We start from the raw sequence: 25197 nt of genomic DNA, 5'->3' as shown, positions 1-25197 counted from the left end.
TTCGCGCCAGTTGTCAGGAGCCACTTGGCGGCCGCTTTTATATCATTTCTTCCTTGCAGAGCACCTAGGGAGGGAAAGCAGCCGCGGTGTCCGAGGCCAACTTCCACGAGGCCGGCGGTGCTGGTCTGTCAGTGCCTGGCCCATTCTCTGGAGATTGGACCTGCAGGACTACTGAGGGTGTGAGTAGCTGCCGCTGGGCTGGTGGGCCACCAGGATGCATTGGTCAGCTGAGTGGCGCTCCCCCTGTGGGAGCACACTGACCACCAGGGGGCAGCTCCTGTGTTGAGCGTCTGCCCCCTGGTGGTCAGTGCGCATCACAGCGACCAGTCAACCAGTCGTTGGGTCGCTCAGGCTTTTATATATATAGATAGCTAAGATTTGGAAAGAGCCCAAGTACCCATCAGTAGCTGAATGAACAAAAAAGCTGTGGGACATTTACACTATGGAATACTACTTTTATATATAAAAGCCTAAGTGACCGAATGACTGGTTGATCAGTTGCTATGACACACACTGAACACCAGGGGGCAGATGCTCAATGCAGGAGTTGCCCCTGGTGGTCAGTGCGTTCCTGCAGTGGGAGCACTGCTCAGCTGGCTGCCGGGCACCAGATGCTGGGCTCATGGCTAGCAAGTGTAGCTACGGCGGCACAAGCCTCTCCCACCTCCGTAGCAGCACTACCAAGTGGTGGTGGCGGCAGCAAGCGTAGTGGGGCCAGGATGAGCAGGAGTGGCGTGGTGCCCGGCCTGGGCTCAGGCTCTTCCCTGGCCGCCTGCTGCTTCACACACTACTACATCCCTCGGGGGATGTCCGACTGCCAGTTTTGGCCTGATTCCCGCAGGCCTGACCGAAACCAGCAGTCTGACATCCCCCAAGGAATCCCGGATTGCGAGAGGGTGCAGGCCAGGCTGAGGGACCCCACCGACACATGAATCCATGCACCAGGCCTCTAGTGCAGCTATAAAAAAGAGGCTCTCTTACCTTTGGGAAAGCATAGATGGATCTGGAGCATATTATGCTAACTGAAGCCAGTCTGAGAAAGACAAGTATCACATGATTTCACTTATTTGTGGAATCTAATGAACTGACCAATAAAATAAGACCGGAAGATGGAGGCATGGAACAGACGGACATACCTTGATGTGGGGTCAAGGGGACAAGAAGATATAAACCAAAGAACTTATATACTTACTAGAGGCCCAGCACGCTACTGAAATCGCGTGAGGAGGTGCCCTGCCTCTCACCGTGCGAGGAGACACCCAGGGTGGGGCTGGGACCTGCGCCTGACTCACAGCGTCCCCCGGCCCTCCTGCCTATGTCCGCTCCGGGGCCACCTGAGCTGCCACACCAGCTCGAGCAGGCCCCCCTGCCTCTGTCTCTGTCTCTGCTACGGGCCTCACCTGCCCGCGCAACCTCCTCCTGTCTGGTCATGACCCGTTACAGAGTCCCAGCCTAATTTGCATATTACCTCTTTACACACACACACACACACACACACACAGATAGATAGAGATAGAGATAGATAGATAGATAGATAGATAGATAGATAGATAGATAGAGATATGCATAGCCCATGGACACAGGCAATAGGGTGGTGAAGACCTGGGGGTGGGGGGGTGGGGACTGGGCAGAGGCAGACAAAGAAGAGACATTATCTGGGATAAACAGGAGACATTCGTAATACTATCAAAAATGAAAAATATACATAAAAAAAGAGAAAAGACTCATTTTCTTTTCAAGCATTCTACAGTTTTTGAAAGGATACAAAAATAACAATTCAATTTTAGTCTCAGGTTTTCAATCATTGTCAATCCAGATAATTACATAAGAAGCACTGAAGAGCCCTGCCCAGTGGTTCTAAGTGGTTAGAGCATCAGCCCCGGCTCCAAAAGGTCTTGGGTTCAATTTCCAGTCAAGGGCACATACCTGGATTGCGGGTTTGATCCCTGGCTCTGATCGAGGCATGTGTGGGAGGCAACCATTCGATGTGTCTCTCTTACATCGATGTTTCTCCTTCTCTGTCATTCCCCCTCCCTGCCTCCCTTCCACTCTATCTAAAATCAATGGAAAAATATCCTCAGGTGAGGAGTAATAAAAAAACAAAAACAAAAAAAAAGAAGCACTGAAGAAAAGTACCTTGAAATATGTATTTTTTTTAATTTTGAAATTTTCAGGACTTTATTCACAGAATCAGGTATTTTCAAAACTTAAAAATGATGACCCCTGACATCAATGCCCACAGATTCTAGTGAATCTGTTATAACTCACTATTATATAAAAGATTCACATTATTTCAGAGCAAATCAGTGAATTAACTATGGTTGTATAATGAGCAAATAACATTCAACAATTTGTTAGTACTAAACAAAACTGGACATCAGTACACGCCAGTGCATACTCTCTGGATGTGCCAGTAGGGACAGTGAGTACAGCAAATTTTAAATTGTCAGTCTGTCAGAAACCAATTTCACAGAGGTTTCTAGGCAAGTGCCTTCCTCTCCTCTAACTGAGGATCAGAACCAAATCACAAGAAGAAAAGTTCTTTAAGAATCCCCTGGAAGAGCCCCAGTGCAGATCCAAATCAGACATCACTATGACCATCAGTTACCAGATTAAAAACAATATCACTTCTGTCTATATGAACTCCAGGCAGATTTTTTCTTGAAGAAAAGAAACTAGTATGAGTCTCTAACAGTACATTTCTTTTCTTTTTTTAAAAAAATGATTCAGAGAAAGGGGAAGGGTTAGAAACATTAATGAAGAGAATCATTGTTTGGCTACCTCCTGCACGCCCCCTACTGGGAATTAAGCTGCAACCCGGGCATGTGCCCTGACTGGGAATCAAACCCTGACCTGGTTCTTGGGTTGACACTCAACCACTGAGCAACACTGGCAGGTCATCTAACAGCATATTTTTTTCCTTAATATCTTATAGCTATGGAATAAGAGAACTGTGCTATATTTTTATGAAGCTCTGCCAGCATCCTTTTGTATTAGGGCAGGGATGGTGAACCTATGACACGTGTGTCAGCACTGACACGCATAGCCATTTCTGATGACATGCACCGCTGAGGCGGCCACATGCCGAGGATGAAACATTTGCTGCTCCTGAGGATGAAACATTTGCGAAATAATGTTTTTTCCTCAAAGTGACACACTCCCGAGTGATGCTCAGTTTTTGGCGAAGTCTGACACACCAAGCTCAGAAGGTTGCCCATCACTGTTAGGGTAATGAAAGATCTGTTTAAAGAATAGCAGTGGAAAAGAACTTACTGCCCTCAAATATCAGGTTAAGAAGAAATACCAACTTGCTCCAACTTACAAGAGTTGTGCCGGCGACGGAAACTTTTGGACTGGCTCAAAGGCTCCACGTGCCTGTCCACATAGCTCCGGGAGCACTGCTGCTGCGGGGAAACGGCAGCATCCTGGCTCTTCACGTCGGCCCTCTTAGGGATGTTCTGAGGGGCACTGCTGGAAGAGGCCGGCTTCTTGACCAACCTGCCCGTGCCATTCTGATGGAGACCCACTTGGTACCCAATACCAGAAGGGCCTAATTCTGTCTGATGAAGGTCTCCAAAATGTTGGTTTTCTCCAGGACCTGGTATCTCCAGAATTTTTAACTCCATAATGTCACCTGCCCTGAAATGCACAAAAGAATCCAACTCTTAAAACTACAATAGTGGTAACAGTGATGAAACTGAAATCAATAGCAACCAAGCATGTCAATCTTGTGGCCGGTGGGCCGCAAGTTTGACATGCTTGAGCTATACCTTTGCAAGGCTGCATTTCCATGAGTTATCAAAGGCAAAAACTAGGAAAGGTGGTAGATCACTTAAAGACAAGACAGCCATCAACATTCAACAGACACAGCACTGGTCTTTAAAGAACCCTATTGTTAATCACAAAACTATCATTAGTATCTTAGATTTCTAGAATGTTCAATAGCTTTTTTTCATTCATTCACTCACTTGCTCATTCAGTAGGCATATACATAGTACTTAATATGTGGTAAGCCCTGCACTGGAAATGGGGTATATAGAGATGAAAAGCAATACATGCCTACAAAGAACTCACAGCCTGGTCAGCAGAAAAGACAGGTAGATAATTAGAAGTGTTAAATACTATGACATAAGTGTGCGTAAGAGACTAGAGAACCCAAAAGGAAAATACAGACGTTAGTTTGGCAGCGATCGATGGAACACGTATGCTAAGTCTGGGTGGGTATGGAAAATAAGAGTTGTCCAAGCGAGAGAGGCATTTCAAGCCAAGGCTCAGAGACTAAGAAAATGTGGCCCATTTGATGAACTGCAAATGTTATGGTGTGACTAAAAGGAAGGATGTTTGTAGAGGGCCATGGGGAGGTAAGGCCTGTGAAGGTAACCAATCAGGGGCCGGTCATAATCACATTGGATTTTTCTGGTGGCTGTAGGTGAAGAAACTAGAGTTAGGAAACCAGGCAAGAAGTAGGAGGGGATAAATAGGGCAAGTGACAATGAAAAGAGAGAAGGAAAAATAGGACCATGAGACATTTGAAATTCACAGGATTTTGGTGACAGGAACATCAAAGAGAAACAATAATTTATTATGGTTCTGAAGTTTCTAACTTGGGTGGAAGGTGTCATTAGTCACCTATTAAGGGTAGATCTTTGCGGGGGGGGGGGGAGCGGAAATCTGCAGTAACAAATCCAGCTTTGAAAATCTTTTCTAAAAAAATATTTTTATTAATTTCAGAGAGAGAGAGAGAGAAACAGAGAGAGGAACATCAATGTGAGAAACATCAATCAGTTGCCTCCCTCACATACCCTAACTGGGGATCAAACCTGAATCCCGGGTATATGCCTTGACCAGGATTCATACAGGTGACCCTTTGGTGCATGGGACAATGCTCAACCAACTGAGCCACACCAGTCAGGACAGCTTTGAAAATCTTAAATTGAAGAATTAAGGATATCCACCTCAAAATGACCAGAAGACAAAATGTCTGAAGCTCAGAAAATGGGTCTGATATAGGCAAACAGAGACGTCACCAGTAACAATGGCCAGTTTATAAATATTCTCATGGGGATATATGACATGATATATGCAAATATTTAAGTCTAGTATTAAGTTATTAAAAATTAAATAAATGTTTATTATTACTACTAAAAAAGACCTGGGGTCTCATCCTATATAATAAAGAGGTAATATGCAAATTAACTCTCACACCCTCACAAGATGGCTGCCTACAACCAGGCCGGCAGGGAGGTTAGTGAGGGACGACCAAACGACTGAACAGCAGGCTGTGTGGGGTGACCAGGCTGGCGGGGGGGGAGGGGGGTATGCAATTGGAGGTGACCAGGCTGGCGGGGGGGTGGGGGGGGAGGGCCGTGAGGGGCAACCAGGTCGGCGGAGGGGGATGCAATTGGGGGTGACCAGGCCGGCGGGGGGGTGGAGAGGGGTGCTGTTAGGGGTGACCAGGCAGGAAGGCAGGTGAGCCATTAGGAGCCAGCGGTCCAGGGTTGTGAGAGGGATGTCTGACTGCCGGTAGCCTAAACTGGCAGTCGGACATCCCCCAAGGGGTCCCGGACTGGAGAGGGTGCAGGCTGGGCTGAGGGGAACCCCCCTTCCATGCAGGAATTTCGTGCACTGGGCCTCTAGTATATTTATATACTGTATATTAGGCCCCTAGAACTATAAGAAATGCAAAAAATTGACTGTTAATAACTCATTCTTGAATTGCCCCCCTTAAAAATCAAATTGCCCCCCTGTGGGGCATGTGCCCCATGTTGGGAACCACTGGACTAGAGAATGAGGCCACAAAAGGAATGAAGACAGACTACTTAGCTCTGAAAAGAATGAGTGTAAAGAGAAGGAAATGATAGTTGCAAACGCAAGTTGTATGTGGGATGGGGGCAGAATGTGTACTACAGGGGAAGCTTGGGAATGTTAGAATGCAGAGAGGAAAGAGGTAGTATAACAGCTGAAACTAAAGACACACAAAAGATGGACAGGGTCTCAAAGATGATAGAAAAGGATAGCATATTAAGCATCTATCTATACTAATAAAAGGATAATATGCTAATTAGACCGGGAGACCTTCTGGGAGACCTTCTGGACAAAGCCATGGTGGTGGGGCTGAGGCAGAAGCAGTTAGGGGCGATCAAGCCAGGAGGGGAGGCCAGTTGGAGGCTAGCAGGCTGGCAGGGGGAGGCAGTTGGGGGCGAGCAGGCTGGGAGGGGGGGCAGTTGGGGGCAATCAGGCCAGCAGGGGGGACAGTTGGGGGCGATCAAGCCGGCAGGGGGGACAGTTGGGGGCAAGCAGGCTGGCAAGGGGGAGCAGTTGGGGGCGAGCAGGCTGGCAGGCAGAGTGGTTAGGGGCGATCTGTCAGGCAGGCAGGTGAGCGGTTAGGAGCCAGTGGTCCCGGATTACGAGAGGGGTCCCAGATTAGAGAGGGTGCAGGCCGGGCTGAGGGACAACACCCCGCCCCCTGCACGAATTTCATGCACTGGGCCTCTAGTACATGATAAGATGAGTCCTGAACACAAAGGAGCTATTGACTTCAGAGGAGTTAAGAAATAAGATTGGATACACCTACAGAAAAGGTTATGTGTGGGTATTATTCAGAAAGTTAAGGAAGCTCTTGTCTGACAGTCTTTTTTTTTTTTAATTAACATAAGTTTGCCACACTGGTAAAAAGAGGGATGTGAAGACAACTGAACTTCAGATATGCTGGAAAACACTAAGAAAAATACATCCCTGTAGCTAAGAACTTTAACTACTGGCTACATTGTGCTTCTGGAGATAAATTATGATACAGATCTACAGAGAGCTGCAGTTATACAAGGGAAAACCAGTAACAACCTCAGAGTAAGAAAGCACAGTGATACAAAACTGAGAAGTAAAATCTGAAGCCATAAAAGGAAACAGAAAGATTCTGAATTTGACCCATCCATTTAAATAATATAACACTGCATGCTTAATAGAGATAAGAAAAACATTTCACAAACCCTGAACCATTAGCTGAGAGCCAATTATGGTAGCCTACTGAAACAGCAGCAGGACTGCAAAACCTCACCTCCGACAAGAAGACTGTATTCAAAAGCAGCGCTACACAAGAGAATATGGGCAATCTGGCCTAGGTTCAGACCACCAGATCACCAGATTAGATTTGAAAGAATCAGTCGGGATACTCACCTGAAGGTGACTTCTGGCACAAGGCACTTCACTCCATTGTGGAAAGGCCGAGTGAGAGAAATGGTCTGGCTGACCTGATCAACTGCTGACACTCTTCCCTGATAAACACCCAAGCTTTCCCCACAGTTGATGGACACAATACTGCCCAGCCAATCGGTAGCCATGTTTCAGATGTGAGACCACTGTGGAGAGAAGAAACCAGGCAGTATACCTTAAGAAATAGACAAATCTTTAATTAAATTCAGTAAAGAATTATGTCAGGCTCTGTATCATGTGTTGCTTAATAATACATACTAATACTCTGTCACATCCTTAACTGATGTAATAAAACATAAAAAATAACTTTTTCCAGAAGGAGTATGCATATTAATGAAAAAGCAGTATCATATAATATGTATATATAAAGATCTTACAATTGCTTTAAAGCACATGTACTAGATAAAGATACATATTTACCCAGATATCAAATCACACAAACTATAACTTGTTTATAACCTATTATATTTTAATACTAGAGACCTGGTGCACGAAATTCGTGCATGAGGGTGGTGTGTCCCTCAGCCCAGCCTGCACACTCTCCAATCTGGGATCCCTCTCACAATCCAGGACTGCTGGCTCCCAACTGCTCACCTGTCTGCCTTCCCGATTGCCCCTAGCCGCCTCTGCCTGTTAGCCTGATCACCCCCTAACCACTCCCCTGCCAGCCTGATTGCCCCTAACTGCCCTCCCCTGCAGGCCTGGTTACCCCTAACTGCTCTCCCCTGCAGGCCTTGGGTCCCCCCCAACTGCCCTTCCCTGCAGGCCCAGTCGCACCCAACTTCCCTCCTCTGCCAGCCTGGTCACTCCTAACTGCCCTCCTCTGCAGGCTTGATCGTCCCCAACTGCCCTCCCTTGCAGGCCTGGTCCCTCCCAAATGCCCTCCCCTGCTGGCCATCTTGTGTCCACATTGGGGCAGCCATCTTTGACCACATGGGGGCAGCCATCTTGTGTGTTGGAGTGATGGTCAATTTGCATATTACTCATTTATTAGATAGGATAGAGGCCTGGTGCACGAGTGGGGGCCAGCTTGTTTGCCCTGAAGGGTGTCCCAGATCAGGGTGGGGGCATGGGGCAGCCTGGGCAAGGGGCCTGTGGTGGTTTGCAGGCCAGCCATACCCCCCCCCCCCCCCCGCGACCCAAGTGGAGGCCCTGGTATCTGGGATTTATTTATCCTCTATAATTGAAACTTTGTAGCCTTGAGCAGAGGCCAAGGCCAGCCAGGGTGGGTGGGAAGCTTGGCTTCCTCCATCGCCGGGGGCAACCCAAGCCTCCAGCTGGCTCCAGCTCTGTGCCTGCCACCATCTTTGTTGGGATTTATTTATCTTCTATAATTGAAACTTTGTATCCTTGAGTGGAGGCCAGGGCCAGCCAGGGCGGGCGGTAAGCTTGGCTTCCTCCATTGCTGTGGGCAACCCAAGCCTCCTGCTTGCTCCAGCTCCGTGGCTGCTGACATATTTATTGGGTTAATTTGCATACTCACTCCTGAGTGGCTGATGGGCGTGGCTTGTGGGTGTAGAGGAGGTATGGTCAATTTGCATGTTTTTCTTTTATTAGATAGGATATCTGCCATTAGAATGCTTTCAAAAAGAATATGAGGAAATAATATATAAAATATTGGTAATGCAGAGTAGCTCAAATCAGAATAACCCTCTTGAAATAATAAATTCTGGACAAAATTTTTCTTTAAAAGCTGGCTGAAGGCATTACAGAACACTACACCTGACAATTATAGAATATACATTATTTTTAAGTCTACACGGAATGCTCACTACTGTATGCTGGGCCTTAAACTAGTACCAATTCATTTCAAAGGACTGATATCAGTCCACAATAAAACTCAATTTGAAATTGGTAACAATAGATCTCAAATATTTGGAAATTAAGCAAGACATTTCTAAATAACCTATGGGTCGAGGAAGAAATCAAAAGAGAAGTTAGAAAATAGTTCAAACTCAGTGATAATGAAAATGCAACATTTGTGGAACAAACTGAAAACAGTGCTTAAAGCCCAGCCAGTGTGGCTCAGTGGTTGAGCATTGACCTATGAACCAGGAGGTCACAGTTCAATTCCTGGTCAGGGCACATGCCCAGGACACAGGCTCGATCCCTGGTGGGGGCATGTAGAAGGCAACAGATGAATGTTCTCTCTCATTGATGTTTCTATCTCTCTTTCCTCTCCCTTCCTCTCTCTAAAATCAATAAAGACATATTAAAAAAATAAAAACAGTGCTTAAAGGGAAAATTAGAGCTTTAAGTACTTATATTAGAAAAGGAAAAAAGTTCAAGACCAAAGATTGAAGACTCCATCTTAAGAAGCTAGGAAAAAAAGCCGAAACCGGTTTGGCTCAGCGGATAGAGCGTCGGCCTGCGGACTCAGGGGTCCCAGGTTCGATTCCGGTTAAGGGCATGTACCTTGGTTGCGGGCACATCCCCAGTAGAGGGTGTGCAAGAGGCAGCTGATTGATGTTTCTAACTCTCTATCCCTTTCTCTTCCTCTCTGTAAAAAATCAATAAAATATATTAAAAAAAAAAAAAAAAAGAAGCTAGGAAAAAAAGAGCAAATTAATCCAAAATAATTAGAAAGAAAATAAAGAGTATAAATCACTGAAACAGGAAACAATTCAGAAAAATAAACAAAACCAAATATTAGTTTTTTGAAACCAATAAAGTTTATAAATCTTTACTACTAGACTAATCAAGAAATAAAGATAAAACACATATTGTAACATCAGAAATGAATAAGGGGACATCACAGGCATTAAAGAGGTAACTTTATGACAGTAAACCTGACAACTTACATGAAACAGAGAAATTCTTTGAAACACAAAAGTTACCAAAATGGATACAAGAAGAAATAGAAAATCTGAGTAGCTTTATATCTGTTTTAAAAACTGAATCCATCAAGAAAATGAGAAACCATATAGTAAGAGAAAATATTTGTAAAAAATATTCCTGATAAAGGATTATTATCCAAAGTATATAAAGAACTCAAACTCAACAATAGAAAATGAACAATCGCCCGGCCGGTGTGGCTTAGGGGTTGAGCGTCGACCTAGGAACCAGGAGGTCACGGGTCGATTCCCCGTCAGGGCACATGCCCAGGTTGTGGGCTCCATCCCCAGTGTGGGGTGTACAGGAGAATCAATCGGTGATTCTCTCTCATCATTGATGTTTCTGTCTCTCTCTCTCCCTCTCCCTTCCTCTCTGAAATCAGTAAAAATATATTAAAAAAAGAAAAGAAAATGAACAATCTGATTTTAAAAATGGGCAAATTATCAGGACACCTCACCAAAGAAGATATATAGATGGCAAATAAGCATATGACAAGTTGCTCCACATTATATGTGATTAGGGAAATGCAAATTAAAACAGCAATGAGATACTACTACATACCTACTAGAATGGCCAAAATCTAAAACACTGACAACAACAAATGCTGGTGAGGATATGGACCAAGAGGAGTTCTCATTCATTGTTGATGAGAATGCAAAATGGTACAGCCGCTTTGGAAGGCAGTTTGGTAGTTTCTTACAATAGTAAATATACTTTAACCATATAGTCCAGAAACCCTACTGCTTGGTATTTACCCAAATGAGTTTTTAAAAAGCTGAACACAGATGTTTATAAAAGCCTTATCTACAACTGCCAAAATCTGGAAGCAACCAAGAAGTCTTCATGTAAGTGAATAAATAAACCGTGGTATATCTAGACAATGGAATATTATTCAGCCCTAAAAAGAAACGAGTTATTAAGCCATGAAAAGAAACGTAAATGGATATTACTAAGTAAAAGAAGCCAATCTAAAAAGGCTATGTACTATGATATTCTGGATAAGGCAAAACTTTGGAGACAGTAAGATCAGTAGTTGGCAAAAGTAATCCAAAGGAGGCAACATAGCTTTTACAACAAATAGTACTGGAGCAAAGAGATATCCATCAATAAAAATAAACCTTGACCTAAGTCTTATAACTTTAATAAACATTTACTCAAAATGTATCTTGAACTTAAATGTAAAATATCAAACTATAAAACTTTCAGGAAAAAGATATGAGAAACCTCTGGTGAGGTAAAGAGTTCTAAGACTTGACACCAAAAACATGATCCATAAAAAGAGAAACTGATCAATTGGACTAATTTTATTTTTTAAATTTACTTCAGAGAGAGGAAGGAAAGGGAGAGAATGATAGAAACGTAGATGGGCTGCCTCCTACATGCCCCTACTGGGGATCCAACATACAACCTGGGCATATGCCCTGATCGGGAATTGAACCAGTGACCTCCTGGTGTGTGGGAGACACTTAACCATCTGAGCCACACAGGCTGGGCTCAATTGGGCTTCTTGAAAATTAAAAACATTTATTCTGCAAAAGACTTTAGGAGGAAAAAAGGACGCATTACAGACTGGAAGAAAATATTTGCAAACTACATATGGACAAAAACCAAGGGCTAGTATCTAAAATATATTTTTTAAAAGTCTAAAAACCCAATAGTAAAAAGAGAACAAAAATAATCCAAAGTCTAAAAACCCAATAGTAAAAAGAGAACAAAAATAATCCAATCAAAAGGGGGCATGAAAAGATATTTCAACAAAGATATACAAATAGCACATGAAGCCCTGGCTGGGTTGCTCAGCTGGTCGGAGTGTCGTCCTGTGCACCAAAAGGTTGCTGGTTCTATTCCCAGTCCGGGCACATACAGGAAGCAACCAATCAATGTTTCTCTCTCCCTATTTCTCCCTCCCACTCTTCCTCTCTCTCTTTCTCAAGTCAATAAACATATCCTGAGGTGAGGATAAGAAAAAAGCACATGAGTCCGGCTGGCGTGGCTCAGTGGTTAAGCGTCGACCTATGAACCAGGAGATCACGGTTCAATTACCGATCAGGGCGCATGCCTGGGTTGTGGGCTTGATCTCCAGTGTAGCGCACGCAGGAGGCAGCTGATCAATGATTCTCTCTCATCACTGATGTTTTTGTATCTCTCTCCTTCTCCCTTCCTCTCTGAAATCAACAACAAAAAAGATATTTTTTAAAAAGCACATGAAAAAATGTTTAACATCATCAACCATTAGGGAAATGCAAATTAAAACCATAATGAGGTATCATTACACACCTATGCTAAATTAAAAAATACTGATCATACCAAGTGCTGACAAGAATGTGGAAAAACTGGATTACTCATGCATTATTGATGGGAATATTAAATAGTGTAGCCATTCTGGAAAACAATTTGGCAACTTATAAAAAGTCTAAACATGCAACTACTACATGACCTAGAAAATGCACTACTGGTCATTTATCCCAGAAGAATAACGTAGGTTTACACAAAAATCTCTACATGAATGTTTTTATCATGTTTATTCCTAATAACACCAAACTGAAGCAACCCAGACGACCATCAACAAGTGAATGGTTAAACAAACTGTGCCCTGGTCGGTTTGGCTCAGTGATAGAGCATCAGCCTGCGGACTGAGGGGTCTCAGGTTTGGTTCCGGTGAAGGGCGCATGCCTGGGTTGCAGGCTCAGTTCCCAGTGTGGGGTGTGTGGGAGGCAGCTGTTCAATGTTCTCTCTTTTCATTTATGTTTCTGTCTCTCTCTCCCTCTCCCTTCCTCTCTGAAATCAATAAAAATATATTTAAAAACAAAACAAAACTGTGAACATCCATACCATGAGAAGAAATTAAAAAAGCCAGCCCCAAAAGGTTACATTTTGTATGATTCTATATGCAGAACACTCTAGAAATGAGAAACTATAGAAATGGAGAAGAGATTAATGTTTCCCAAGGGGTAGGGAAGAGGTAGCAACAGGAGGGAAACAGGTATGTCTATAAAAGAGCAACATGAGGTACCCTTCTGGTAATGAAAATGTTCTGTGTCTTAACCATATCAATGTCAATATTCTTGTAGTGATATTGTGCTATACTTTTTAAAAATATATATATATTTTACTGATTTTTTACAGAGAGGAAGGGAGAGGGATAGAGAGTCAGAAACATCGATGAGAGAGAAACATCGATCAGCTGCCTCCTGCACACCCCCTACTGGGGATGTGCCCGCAACCAAGGTACATGCCCTTGACTGGAATCGAACCTGGGACCCTTCAGTCCGCAGGCCGACACTCTATCCACTGAGCCAAACCGGTTAGGGCAATATTGTGCTATACTTTTGCAATCAGGTAGGATATATGGAATTTCTCTGTATTATTTCTTACAAATGCATGTGCATGTGCAATGATCTCAAATAAAAAGTTTATAATAAAAAACCAAGGTCTTCTATTTTAGAGGAAGAGGGCTGCCGACGGGAAGGCAGGCTGAAAGATAGTGTGTGAGTGAGAGAACGAAAGGAGAGTGTGTGGACGTGCGGGAGTGTCTATTTGTAGGTGAGGGACAGCTATACTCCAAGGGACTGTTGGGGACTGCCGGACCGGCTCCCCTGACCGGGCAGCCTCCACTGCTGCTGAAATCTCTCCCGGAGCGGCCGGCTCTGCCGCAGAGACCGGGCCATCTTGAAGGGGAGAGAGGCTGTGATCGGAAGCCCAGCCTTACCTTCACCCGGGAAGAATTGGTTACCTCCCGGGACCCTACAACCACAACGCCCAGGGTCCAGCTGTGAACCCACAAACACCGGTCTCAAGCAGCGCGAATACACGGACTCCGACAAGCTCTGCACCTTCTCACGGAAAGGTCAGATTTCACCCAGAGAAAGGCGAGGTCTGCGATCCAGGCTGAAGGGAGAAACGTGTGCAGCAGGATCTAGAGGTTCATAGGAAGTCTGCGCCCCACAAAATCCGCTGACTTTGGGGCCAGCATAATCCGCGAATGTGGAAGGGGGTCCACAGGGATGCTAACAGAAGGGAACTCTAGAAATCAACCCATAGCCGGGCTGGGCACAAAAAGGCAGCCTGAAGCTTTACCAGTAAACCGGCTGCGCTGTGCCAGGGGGAAAAGATGTGCAGAGACAGGAGCAGAGTCACGTGCAGTGCCGGGGAGAAAAAGTCGAGAAATCCCGCACTTATACAGGCTCTTTTTTCTCTTTAAATCCTTGCTTTTGATTATTAAGCCCAGTACATAGGATCACCCAATTGGGGACACTCTCAGAGACTGCAGGGGAAAGTTGTTTTTGTGGAACCTGGGGATCAGAGTGGGGAAAAATGATCAGAAAACCAGCTCTGGGGCAGTCCATACCCCCAAACCAGTATTAAGTGCAGCAGGGAAAACAAATTCTAAATACTGGGTAGAGAGGACTTATAGCCCCGGATGTCAATACAGAAACACTGCCACCCAGGGGATGAATCACAAACTGACTCTTGTGTAAATACAACCATAGGCAGGCTGAGAAACAAAGAAATACTGCCTGCTGAAAACAAGATTCTGGCGTAGGACACAGAGGAGCTATGGAACGCAGGAAACTTCAATACTCAGTCTTGACCACCTGACAGGAAACAGGCGTGCCAAACAGGACAGTAGAGGAAGTGAATGACCTTCACAACTGCACATTTTTATTTTTTACTTAAGAAACTAAATTTTTTTTCTCACTTGATTTTACCCTTTTTATTTTTATTTTTAATCAGTATTATCACTACTACTATTTAACCTTTTTTTAAAGTTTCATTTTACTTTCTCTTTATTTTATTTTGGGATTAGTGTTCTACATTCTATTTTCATTTTCAGTTTAGCATCATTTTACTCTATCTCAACTTTACCTTTATGCCAACACTCTCTTCCTCACTTTCCCCTTTTTGTTGTCATGTTTCTCTTACCCTATTCCTGCTTTAGATTTTCCCTATTCCTTTTTTTTACCCCATTAAAAACTCATCCTACTTATATATCTAACTAAGGGCCTGGTGCACAAAATTCTTGCACTGGGCGGGCGGGGGGTCCCTCAGCCCAGCCTGCCCCCTCTCACAGACTGGGAGCCCTCTGTGGGAGGCGACCGGGCTGATCAGGGGAAGGCGCCAGCCCCATCACCCCACTGCTGCAGCCACTGCCAGTCACCGCAGCCATCAAGGTGTTTTCATCAACATGGACTCCAATTCCTTCACCATGAAAAAATGACAACTTTCTTTAGGCATTTTCAAGATGTGTCTTTCATAGGATATGACATTTTTTTTTTTTTTATCCTCACCTAAGGATATGTTTCCATTGATTTTTAGAGAGTGTGAAAGAGAAAGGGAAAGACAGAGAGAAACATCAGTGTGAGAGGGACACTTTGATTGGTTGTCTTCTGCATGAGCCCTGACCTGGGCCCCGGCCAGGAAGGAGCCTGCAACCTAGGTACATGCCCTTGATCACAATCAAACCCAGACCCTGTAGTCGGCAGGCTGAGGCTCTATCCACTGAGCCAAACCGGCTAGGGCAGGATGTGACATTTCTTAGCCCTCCAGCAGCGGACCTTCATTTTTTTCTCCAGGAGTGTGGTGGAAAAACCCTAAATCACCTTCTTGGATTCTTATTACCCAAGTTACCAAGAACACTGCAAGTGGTGGCGCAGAGGGAGCTTAGCCAGTGAGCAGTCATTTACGCTCAAACTGGTTTGACTCAGTGGATAGAGCATCAGCCTGCAGACTGAAGGGTCCCAGGTTTCATTCCTGTTAAGGGCATGTATCTTGGTGGGGGGCACATCCCCAGTGGGGAGTGTGCAGGATACAGCTGATCGATGTTTCTCTCTCATCGATGTTTCTGATAGTCTATCCCTCTCCCCTCTTCTCTGTAAAGAATCAATAAAATACTTTTTTTTTAAAAAGAAAAGGTGTTTCCTCTCCAGCCCATGCGCAGAGGATCCCTTGCGTTGTGTCCACTGGGCTAGGGGTGTGTACCCGGCCACGCCCCCAAGCCTGGCGGCCGTGCGTTCACTGTGTCCGCCGGGCTGAAGGCCTGGACCCGGCGCACACAGCGCGCGGCAGCCACCGGGGGCAACGCCCTCCCAGCCCGGCGGCCCTGCATTCGCTGTTTCTGCCAGGCTGGGCGGCGTGGACCCGGGCTGCTTGCACTTGGCGCCCCTGGCCACTCCTAGCCGGGGGCATTCTGGGACCCCGGCCGCTCAGGGCCTATGCACGGGCCTACAGGCTCCGAGAGGCCTGGGTCCCAAGACGGTGGGCACCCACGTATGCAAATTAACCCATCTTTGTTTGGTTAATTTGCATACTCACTCCTGATTGGCTGGTGGGCGTCGCGGAGGTACGTTTAATTTGCATCTTTTTCTTTTATTAGTGTAGATTTCTGATCCCCTGCTCCAACTCCTCCACACACACTTCTCTCTTCTCTTTCTTCACTATCCAATTGTTTTTCTCTTTTCCCTTTTTTGGTTTGCTTTTTGTTGTGTTGTTGTTGTTTTATTTATGTTTTTTGTTTTATTTTGTTTTGCCCTTCTTTCTCTCTGTCCTATTGTTGTTGTTTGATTGCTAATTAGATTGGTTTGTTTGTTTGTGTGATTGTTTCCCTTTTTTTTGCTTCTGTTTTTCCTCTCTTCGCTTGTTATTAGTTGTTGTTTGTAGTTTGCATTCATATCTGGGTGTTAGTTGTTTGCATTTTTTTTGGATTAGTTGTTCTATTGGAGTTTTCTCCCCATATAAATAGTTTTTCCTCCTTCTTTTTTATTCTATTTCTTTTCTCTCTTATGTTTCTTCCTTTTCTTGATATCATTTTTGCACTCTTTTTTTTTTACTCCCCAAATTCTCTTTTCTCTGATAGTAACCTTTATTTGGGGTTATTAGTATCGTGAATACATTTGTGTTCAGTGCCTTCTGCGTTGTACCTTGTTGTGTTGTATTTTGTGCCTTTAAGTCAACGCAGGAGAAAGAGAGCTACATAACCAGACACGTGGAGAGGAGAGATCATGGGGAGACAAAGAAACAGCCCGCATACGAAAGAAAAGGAGGCATCACCAGAAAAGAAAGTAAACGAAATGAAGGCAAGCAATATGTCAGAGAACGAATTCAGAGAAATGGTCATTAGGTCACTGAAAAGAATGGAAGACAAATTCAACAATATGTGTAAGAATCAAGAGGAAATGAAGAAGAACCAAGAAGAAATTAAAAATTACATCACTGCAATAAAGAACTCAATAGAAAGCATCAACAGTAGACTAGAAGAAGCGGAGGACTACATCAGTGAGCTAGAAGACAAGGTAGGGAAAAATACCCAAGCAGAGCAGCATCTAGGAAAAAAGCTTAAAAAAACAAGAGGAGAGCCTAAGGGAACTTTGGGGCAAAACGAAACAAAACAACATCAGCATAATAGGGGTACCAGAAGAAGAGGAAACTGAGCAACAAATAGAAAACCTGTTTGAAGAAATAATGACAGAAGACTTCCCTGATATAGGGAAGAAAAAACCCACACAAGTCCAAGAAGCTCACAGGGTCCCAAACAAAATGAAACCCAAAAGACCAACACCAAGGCACATTATAATTAAATTGGCAAATACCAACAACAAAGTAAGAATCTTAAAAGTGGCCAGAGAGAAACAGAAAGTTACCTACAAAGGATCCCCAATCACACTAGCGACTAATTTCTCAACAGAAACACATCAGGCCAGAAGGGAATGGAATGAAATATACAAAGTCATGCAAAGGAAGGGTCTGAATCCAAGAATACTGTACCCAGCAAGGCTATCAATCAAAATTGAGGGTGAAATCGGGAGCTTCATAGACAAAAAAGGACTAAGGGAGTTTATCACCACCAAACCAGCAATACAAGAAATGCTAAAGGGTCTGCTGTAAAAAGAAGAAATAGGAAGCAAAGAAGGAACACAGGCATAAAGAATAAAAATGGTGACAAACAAGTACCTATCAATAGTAACTTTAAATGTAAATGGATTAAATGCCCCAACCAAAAGACATAGGGTAGCTGAGTGGATAAGAAAACATGACCCATATAACTGCTGTCTACAGGAAACCCACCTCAGAAAAAAGGACTCACACAGACTGATGGTAAATGGATGGAAAAAAGTATTTCAGGCAAATGGAAATGAAAAAAAAAAAAAGCTGGGATAGCAATATTTATATCTGACAAATTAGATCTCAAAATGAAGGACATAACAAGAGATAAGGAAGACCACTTCATAATATTAAAGGGAGCAATCCAACAAGGAGATATAACTCTGGTAAACATATACGCACCCAATATAGGAGCACCCAAATACATTAAAAAAACACAAAACAACAACTTCTGGAGGACATTAAGGGAAAGATTGACAGCAATACAGTCATAGTAGGGGACTTTTAATACCCCACTAACACCACTGGACAAATCCTCTAAACAAAAATCAGCAATATCAATCCTAAAGGACACACTAACTGACATCTTCAGAACATTTAACCACAAAGCCACAGAATATACACTCTTCTCAAGTGCACATGGATAATTTTCAAAGACAGACTGTATTTTGGGACACAGGCAAAGTCTCTTCAAATTCAAGAAGATAAAAATCACATCAAGCATCTTCTCAGGTCACAATGACATAAAACTAGAAATCAACTACAATAAAAACAATTTTAAAAAATCAGACACCTGAAGGCTAAATAGCAACAATGACTGGGTTACCAGAGAGATCAAAGAAGAAATAAAAAGCATCATGGCAACAAATGACAATGAAAACACAACAATTCAAAATCTATGGGACACAGTGAAAGCAGTCTTGAGAGGGAAGTTCATAGTTCTACAGGCCTACCTCAAAAAACAAGAAACAATAGTAATAAATTACCTAACCCTACAAATCAAAGAGTTAGAAAGAGAGCAACAAGAAAAGCCCAGCGTAAGCAGAAGGAAGGAAATAATAAAGATCAGAGAGGAGATAAACGAAATAGAGACCAAAAAAAAACACACACACAAAAAAAAAACAACAACACAAAAGATAAACAAAACCAAGAACTGGTTTTTTGAAAGGATAAACAAGATTGATGAACCTCTAGCCAGGCTCACCAAGAAGCAAAGAGAGAGGACCCAAATAAACATAACTAGAAATGAAAGGTGAGAAATAACAACAGACCCCACTGAAATACAAAGGATTGTTTAAAAATACTATGAAAAACTCTATCCCATCAAACTGGACAACCTGGAGGAAATCGACATATTCCTAGAAAAATACAACCTTCCAAAACTCAATCAGGAAGAATCTAAAAATCTCAATATGCCAATAACTATAAAAGAAATTGAAGCAGTCATCAAAAAGCTTCCAGAAAACAAAAGCCCAGAGCCAGACGGCTTCACAGGGGAGTTTTAACAACCATTCAAGGAAGAACTAAAACCTATCCTCCTCAGACTATTCCAAAAAATTCAAGAGGAAGGAACACTTCCAAGCTCCTTCTAAGCCAGCATCACCCTAATACCAAAACCAGATAAAGACAACACAATGAAAGAGAATTACAGGCCAATATCCCTCATGAACATAGATGCCAAAATCCTCAACAAAATTCTAGCAAATCGGATCCAGCAGTACATCAGAAAGTTCATACACCATGACCAAGTAGGATTTATCCCAGGGATGCAAGGATGGTACAATATCCGCAAATCAATAAACGTGGTACATCACATAAACAAATTGAGAGATAAAAATCAGATAGTCATATCAATTGATGCAGAAAAAAGCATTTGACAAAATCCAACAGCCTTTCTTGATAAAAACTCTCAGCAAGGTGGGAATAGAAGGATAATACCTCAACATAATAAAAGCCATATATGATAAACCCACAGCCAACATCATACTCAATGGGCAAAAACTAAAACCATTTCCCCTAAGAACAGGAACAAGACAGGGATGCTCACTCTCACCACTCCTGTTTGATATAGTACTGGAAGTATTAGCCATTGCAATTAGACAAGAAGAAGAAATAAAAGGCATCCAAATTGGAAAAGAACAAGTAAAGCTGTCTTTATTTGCAGACGACATGATATTGTACATAAAAAATCCGAAAGACTCCGTCAAAAAACTAATAGACTTAATAAATGAATTCGGCAATGTAGCAGGATACAAAATTAACGCCAAGAAATCTATGGCCTTTCTATACACCAATAGTGAACTTACAGAAAGAGAGACTAAAAAGGCAATCCCATTTACCATCACACCAAAAAAATTAAGATACCTAGGAATAAACTTAACTAAGGAGCTAAAAGACCTATACGCGGAAAACTACAGGACACTGAAAAAAGAGATAGAGGAAGACGTAAACAGATGGGAGAACATACCATGTTCATGGATTGGTAGAATCAACATCATCAAAATGTCCATACTACCCAAAGCAATCTATAGATTCAATGCACTCCCCATTAAAATATCAAAGCCATATTTCACAGATCTAGAAAGAACTCTCCAAAAATTCATCTGGCATTAAAAAAAGACCCCGAATAGCTGCAGCAATCCTGAGAAAGAAGAACAAAGTAGGTGGGATCTCAATACCAGATATCAAGCTGTATTACAAAGCCACTGTTCTCAAAACAGCCTGGTACTGTCACAAGAACAGACATATAGACCAATGGAATAGAATAGAGAACCCAGAAATCGACCCAAACCACTATGCTCAATTAATATTTGACAAAGGAGGCATGAACATACAATGGAGTCAAGACAGTCTCTTCAATAAATGGTGTTGGGAAAATTGGACAGATACATGCAAAAAAATGAAACTAGACCACCAACTAACACCATACACAAAAATAAACTCAAAATGGATAAAGGACTTAAACATAAGACGGGAAACCAAAAAAATACTAGAGGAATCCACAGGCAGAGAAATATGACATATGCTGAAGCAATTTCTTCACCAATACCGCTACTAGGGCAATCTATACTAATAAAAGCCTAGGTGGTCCTTGCACCCTCGCGCGTGACATCATCACAAGATGGCTGCGCGCACAGCAGAGGTGGGGCCCGGCAGCCGCTCTGTGCCAAGGAGGCCAGTCCTGGCATCTCTGCCGCCTTGCACGAATGGGGCAGGTCGTAGCAAGGGAGGGCAATTGTGGGCGATCAGGCCAGCAGGGGAGGGCAGTTGGGGGCAATCGGCCGGCAGGGGAGCAGTTAGGGGGCGATCAGGCTGGCAGGCAGAAGGGGTTAGGGGCAATCAGGCAGGCAGGCAGGCGAGCGGTTAGGAGCCAGCGATCCCGGATTGTGGGAGGGATGTCCCAGGTTGGAGAGGGTGCAGGCCAGGCTCAGGGACAGTCCCCCGACCCCAGCCCCTGTGCACGAATTTCATGCACCGGGCCTCTAGTGGAAAATAGAGAGAAAATAAACAGTTGGGACTACATCAAAATAAAAAGCTTTTGCACAGCAAAAGAAACCATCAACAAAACAACAAGAAAGCACACTGTATGGGATAACATATTTGCCAATGTTATCACCGATAAGGGTTTAATCTCCAACATTTACAGGGAACTCATACAACTAAACAAAAGGTAGATAAATGGTCCAATAAAAAAATGGGCAACGGACCTAAATAGAATCTTTTCAAAAGAAGACAGAAGGAAGGCCAAGAAACATATGAAAACATGCTCAAAGTCACTAATTATCCGAGAGATGTAAATCAAAACAACAATGTGGTACCACCTCACACCTGTCAGAATGGCTATCACCAACAAATCAATAAACGACAAGTGTTGGCGAGGATGCAGAGAAAAAGGAACCCTCGTGCACTGCTGGTGGGAATGCAGACTGGTGCAGCCACTGTGGAGAACAGAATGGAGTTTCCTCAAAAAACTAAAAATGGAACTCCCATTTGACCCAGTGATCCTACTTCTAGGAATATATCCCAAGAAGCTAAAAACATCAATCAGAAAGGATATATGCACCCCTATGTTCATAGAAGCACAATTTACCATGGCTAAAATTTGGAAACAGCCTAAGTGCCCATCAGCAGATGAGTGGATTAAAAAACTGTGGTACTATTCCATCTACACAATGGAATACTATGCTGCACTAAAAAAGAAGGTATTCCTACCATTTGCAACGACTTGGATGGAACTGGAGAGCATTATGCTAAGTGAAATAAGTCAGTCAGACAAAGATTAATATCACATGACCTCACTCATCTATGGGAAATAATGAACAACATAAAGTGATGAACAAAAACAGATCCAGAGACAGAGAAGCATTGATCAGACTGTCAAACCTCAGAGGCAAGGTAGGGGAGGGTGGGGGTAAGGAGGAGAGATCAACCAAAGGACTTGTATGCATGCATATAAGCCTAACAAGTGGACACAGACAACAGCGGGGAGAGGGAATGAGTGGGGGGGGGGGGATCGGGGTTTGGGAAGGTAATGGGGGGATGAGGACAAATATGTAATACCTTAATAAAGAAATTAAAATAAAAAAATAAAAATAAAAAATAAAAGCTAGAGAATAAAAAAAATAAAAAATAAATGAAAAGCATAACTACTGGAAAAGTAGAAGTAAAACAGTCTTTATTTGTAAACTATACAACTATGTATATAAAAACCCTAGGGACGATTGAGAAACCAAGATGGCAGCATAGGTAAACATTTGAACTTGCTGCCTCACACAACCACTTTAAAACTACAACTAAAAGACAAAACAGACATCATCCAGAACCACAGGAAGGCTGGCTAAGTGGAAATTCTACAACCAGAAGGGAAGAGAAAAGCACACTGAGACTCAGAGGAGCTGCAGAGGTACAGAGGCGCGTGCGCAGAGAGGGCTGGCAACTGAGGATGCGGCTGGCTTTTTCAATCTGCAGGGAGACAAAAGCTCCCGACTGCTCTGAACTCCAGTTCCAGGCAAGACTCTGGGGACCCAGACTCATACAGGGAGAAACTGGACTGTCTGGCAGCGGGCGAAACTCGAGCGGCTTTCTCTCAGAGGGGCTTGTAGCGAGCACCATGGGACACTGAGACCTGGGGGCCTCTTAGGGCAGGGCTGACGGGAAGCCATTGCTGTTTTCTCCGCCCTGAGATCCCGCCCCATCCAAGCTGTGCGTAGAGGCTTTTGCATATGAATGGCCTGGTCCTTTGAAATCTAAACTTACCTAACAAACTACAGCTGAGTCAGAGAGACCCAGAACATCCAAAAGAAGGCCCAAGGCCCCACAGCAGCTTGCATTGCTTCACAGCTGGGCCTCTTCTGGGCACCTCCAAACCCCAAACAAATAAGAGGAATCTGCAGATCTCTCTGTAGCTCCTGCTGGGTGGCCTCAGGCAGAGGCTAAATTAGCACCTCCTTGGAGATCCAAGAGCCAGTGTACCCAGGGGTCAGAGTGGGACCATCCAGATTACAACTCCTCATATCCATAAGGGACACACTCAGGGGGCAGACTCAGTGAGCACCAAAGCCCCACTGAAGCAAGTCTTGCCTCATAAGGGTGTCTCCAGCACAGAAGTTCTCCCATTGTAGACACAGTTGATCCTCACAGCCAATTGGCCTGGAGGTCAATTCCTCCCAGTGATACCAACAACAATCAAGGCTTAACTACAACAAGACTGTGCACACAGCCCACAAAGGGGTGCACCAAGAGTGTCCACCTCAGGTAACTGGGGAGGCTGAGCCACTGGGCCCTATAGGACACCTAGCACACAAAGCTTCTCTATCAACTCAGGGAAGCAGCCAAAATGCGGAGACAAAGAATCAGGTCACAAATGAAAGAAATGGAGAAAGCACACTACTGGATATAGAGTTCAAAAACACAGTTATAAGGTTCTTCAAGAATTTTCTAGAAAAGGTTGATAAATTTAGTGAGACCCTCAAGGATATGAAAAAGAACCAACTAAAAATTAAGCATACACTGACTGAAATTAAAAATAATATACAGAGATCCAACAGCAGACTAGAGGATCCCAAGAATCAAGTCAAAGATTTGAAATACAAAGAAGCAAAAACACCCAACTGGAAAAGCAAAAAGAAAAAAGAATCCACCCCCTGGTAATGGGCAAGGAGACACCTGATTGGTGGTGTTGCTCTTATATCAATCAGGGGCAAAGCAGATGTACAGTCCTTAGTTCATCCTAGCTTGATGCCTGTGTCAGTGGCCAGAGCTGTTTCATGCCTGAGGCACATAAAAAAAAAAAAAAGAAAGAAAAAAGAATCCAAAAATTTGAAGATAGTGTAAGGAGCCTCTGGGACAACTTCAAGCATACCAACATCCGAATTATGGGGGTGCCAGAAGAAGAGAGAGAGCAAGATACTGAAAACCTATTTGAAGAAATAATGACGGAAAACTTCCCCCAACTGGTGAAAGAAATAGACTTACAAGTCCAGGAAGCGCACAGAACCCCAAACAAAAGGAATCCAAAGAGGACCACACCAAGACACATCATAATTAAAATGCCAAGAGCAAAAGACAAAGAGAATATTAAAAGCAGCAAGAGAAAAACAGTTAGTTACCTACAAGGGAGCACCCATACGATTGTCAGCTGATTTCTCAACAGAAACTATGCAGGCCAGACGGGAGTGGCAAGAAATATTCAAAGTGATGAATAGCAAGAACCTACAACCAAGATTACTCTACCCAGCAAAGCTATCATTCAGAATTGAAGGTCAGATAAAGAGCTTCACAGATAAGAAAAAGCTAAAGGAGTTCATCACCGCCAAACCAGTATTATATGAAATGCTGAAGGGTATTCTTTAAGAAGAGGAAGAAGAAGAAAAAGGTAAAGATAAAAATTATGAACAACCAATAGATATCTATCAATAAGTCAATCTAAAGATCAAGTGAATAAAAAATCTGATGAACAGAATAATCTGGTGAATATAATAGAATCAGGGGCATAGAAAGGGAGTGGGCTGACAATCCTCAGGGGGAAAGGGGTGGTGGGGGTGTGGGAAGAGACTGGATGAAAATCATACACCTATGGATGAGTACAGTGGGGGTGGGGGATAAGGGCATGGGGTGGGGTGGGAACCGGGTGGAGGGGAGTTATGGGGGGAAAAAAGAGGAACAACTGTAATAATCTGAACCATAAAGATTTTTAAAAAAGAACCCTAAGGACTGTACCAAAAAGTAAAAAAATCATACTAAAATTAATAAGTGAATTTAGCAAAGTCACAGGAT

General features: G+C 43.4%; 1 protein-coding gene and 1 pseudogene across 1 annotated transcript in view; one reads left to right on the top strand and one right to left on the bottom strand.

The window, feature by feature from the left end:
• Nucleotides 1-25197, bottom strand: part of EDC3 (enhancer of mRNA decapping 3) — an 89864-nt gene that overhangs the window by 52711 nt on the left and 11956 nt on the right. Inside the window, exons 2-3 of the mRNA XM_008157064.3 lie at nucleotides 7174-7355; nucleotides 3323-3639 (exon numbers count right to left, since the gene is read on the bottom strand). Coding sequence (XP_008155286.2) covers nucleotides 3323-3639; nucleotides 7174-7337 — 481 coding nt within the window. The 5' untranslated portion in view covers nucleotides 7338-7355. The remainder of the gene's footprint in view (nucleotides 1-3322; nucleotides 3640-7173; nucleotides 7356-25197) is intronic.
• LOC129149215 (small nucleolar RNA SNORA48) lies at nucleotides 24061-24205 on the top strand (annotated as a pseudogene).

This window comes from Eptesicus fuscus, chromosome 5 (genome assembly GCF_027574615.1).
Source record: "Eptesicus fuscus isolate TK198812 chromosome 5, DD_ASM_mEF_20220401, whole genome shotgun sequence".
Classification (NCBI taxonomy): domain Eukaryota; kingdom Metazoa; phylum Chordata; class Mammalia; order Chiroptera; family Vespertilionidae; genus Eptesicus; species Eptesicus fuscus.
This window is presented reverse-complemented; position numbering and strand designations above follow the sequence as displayed.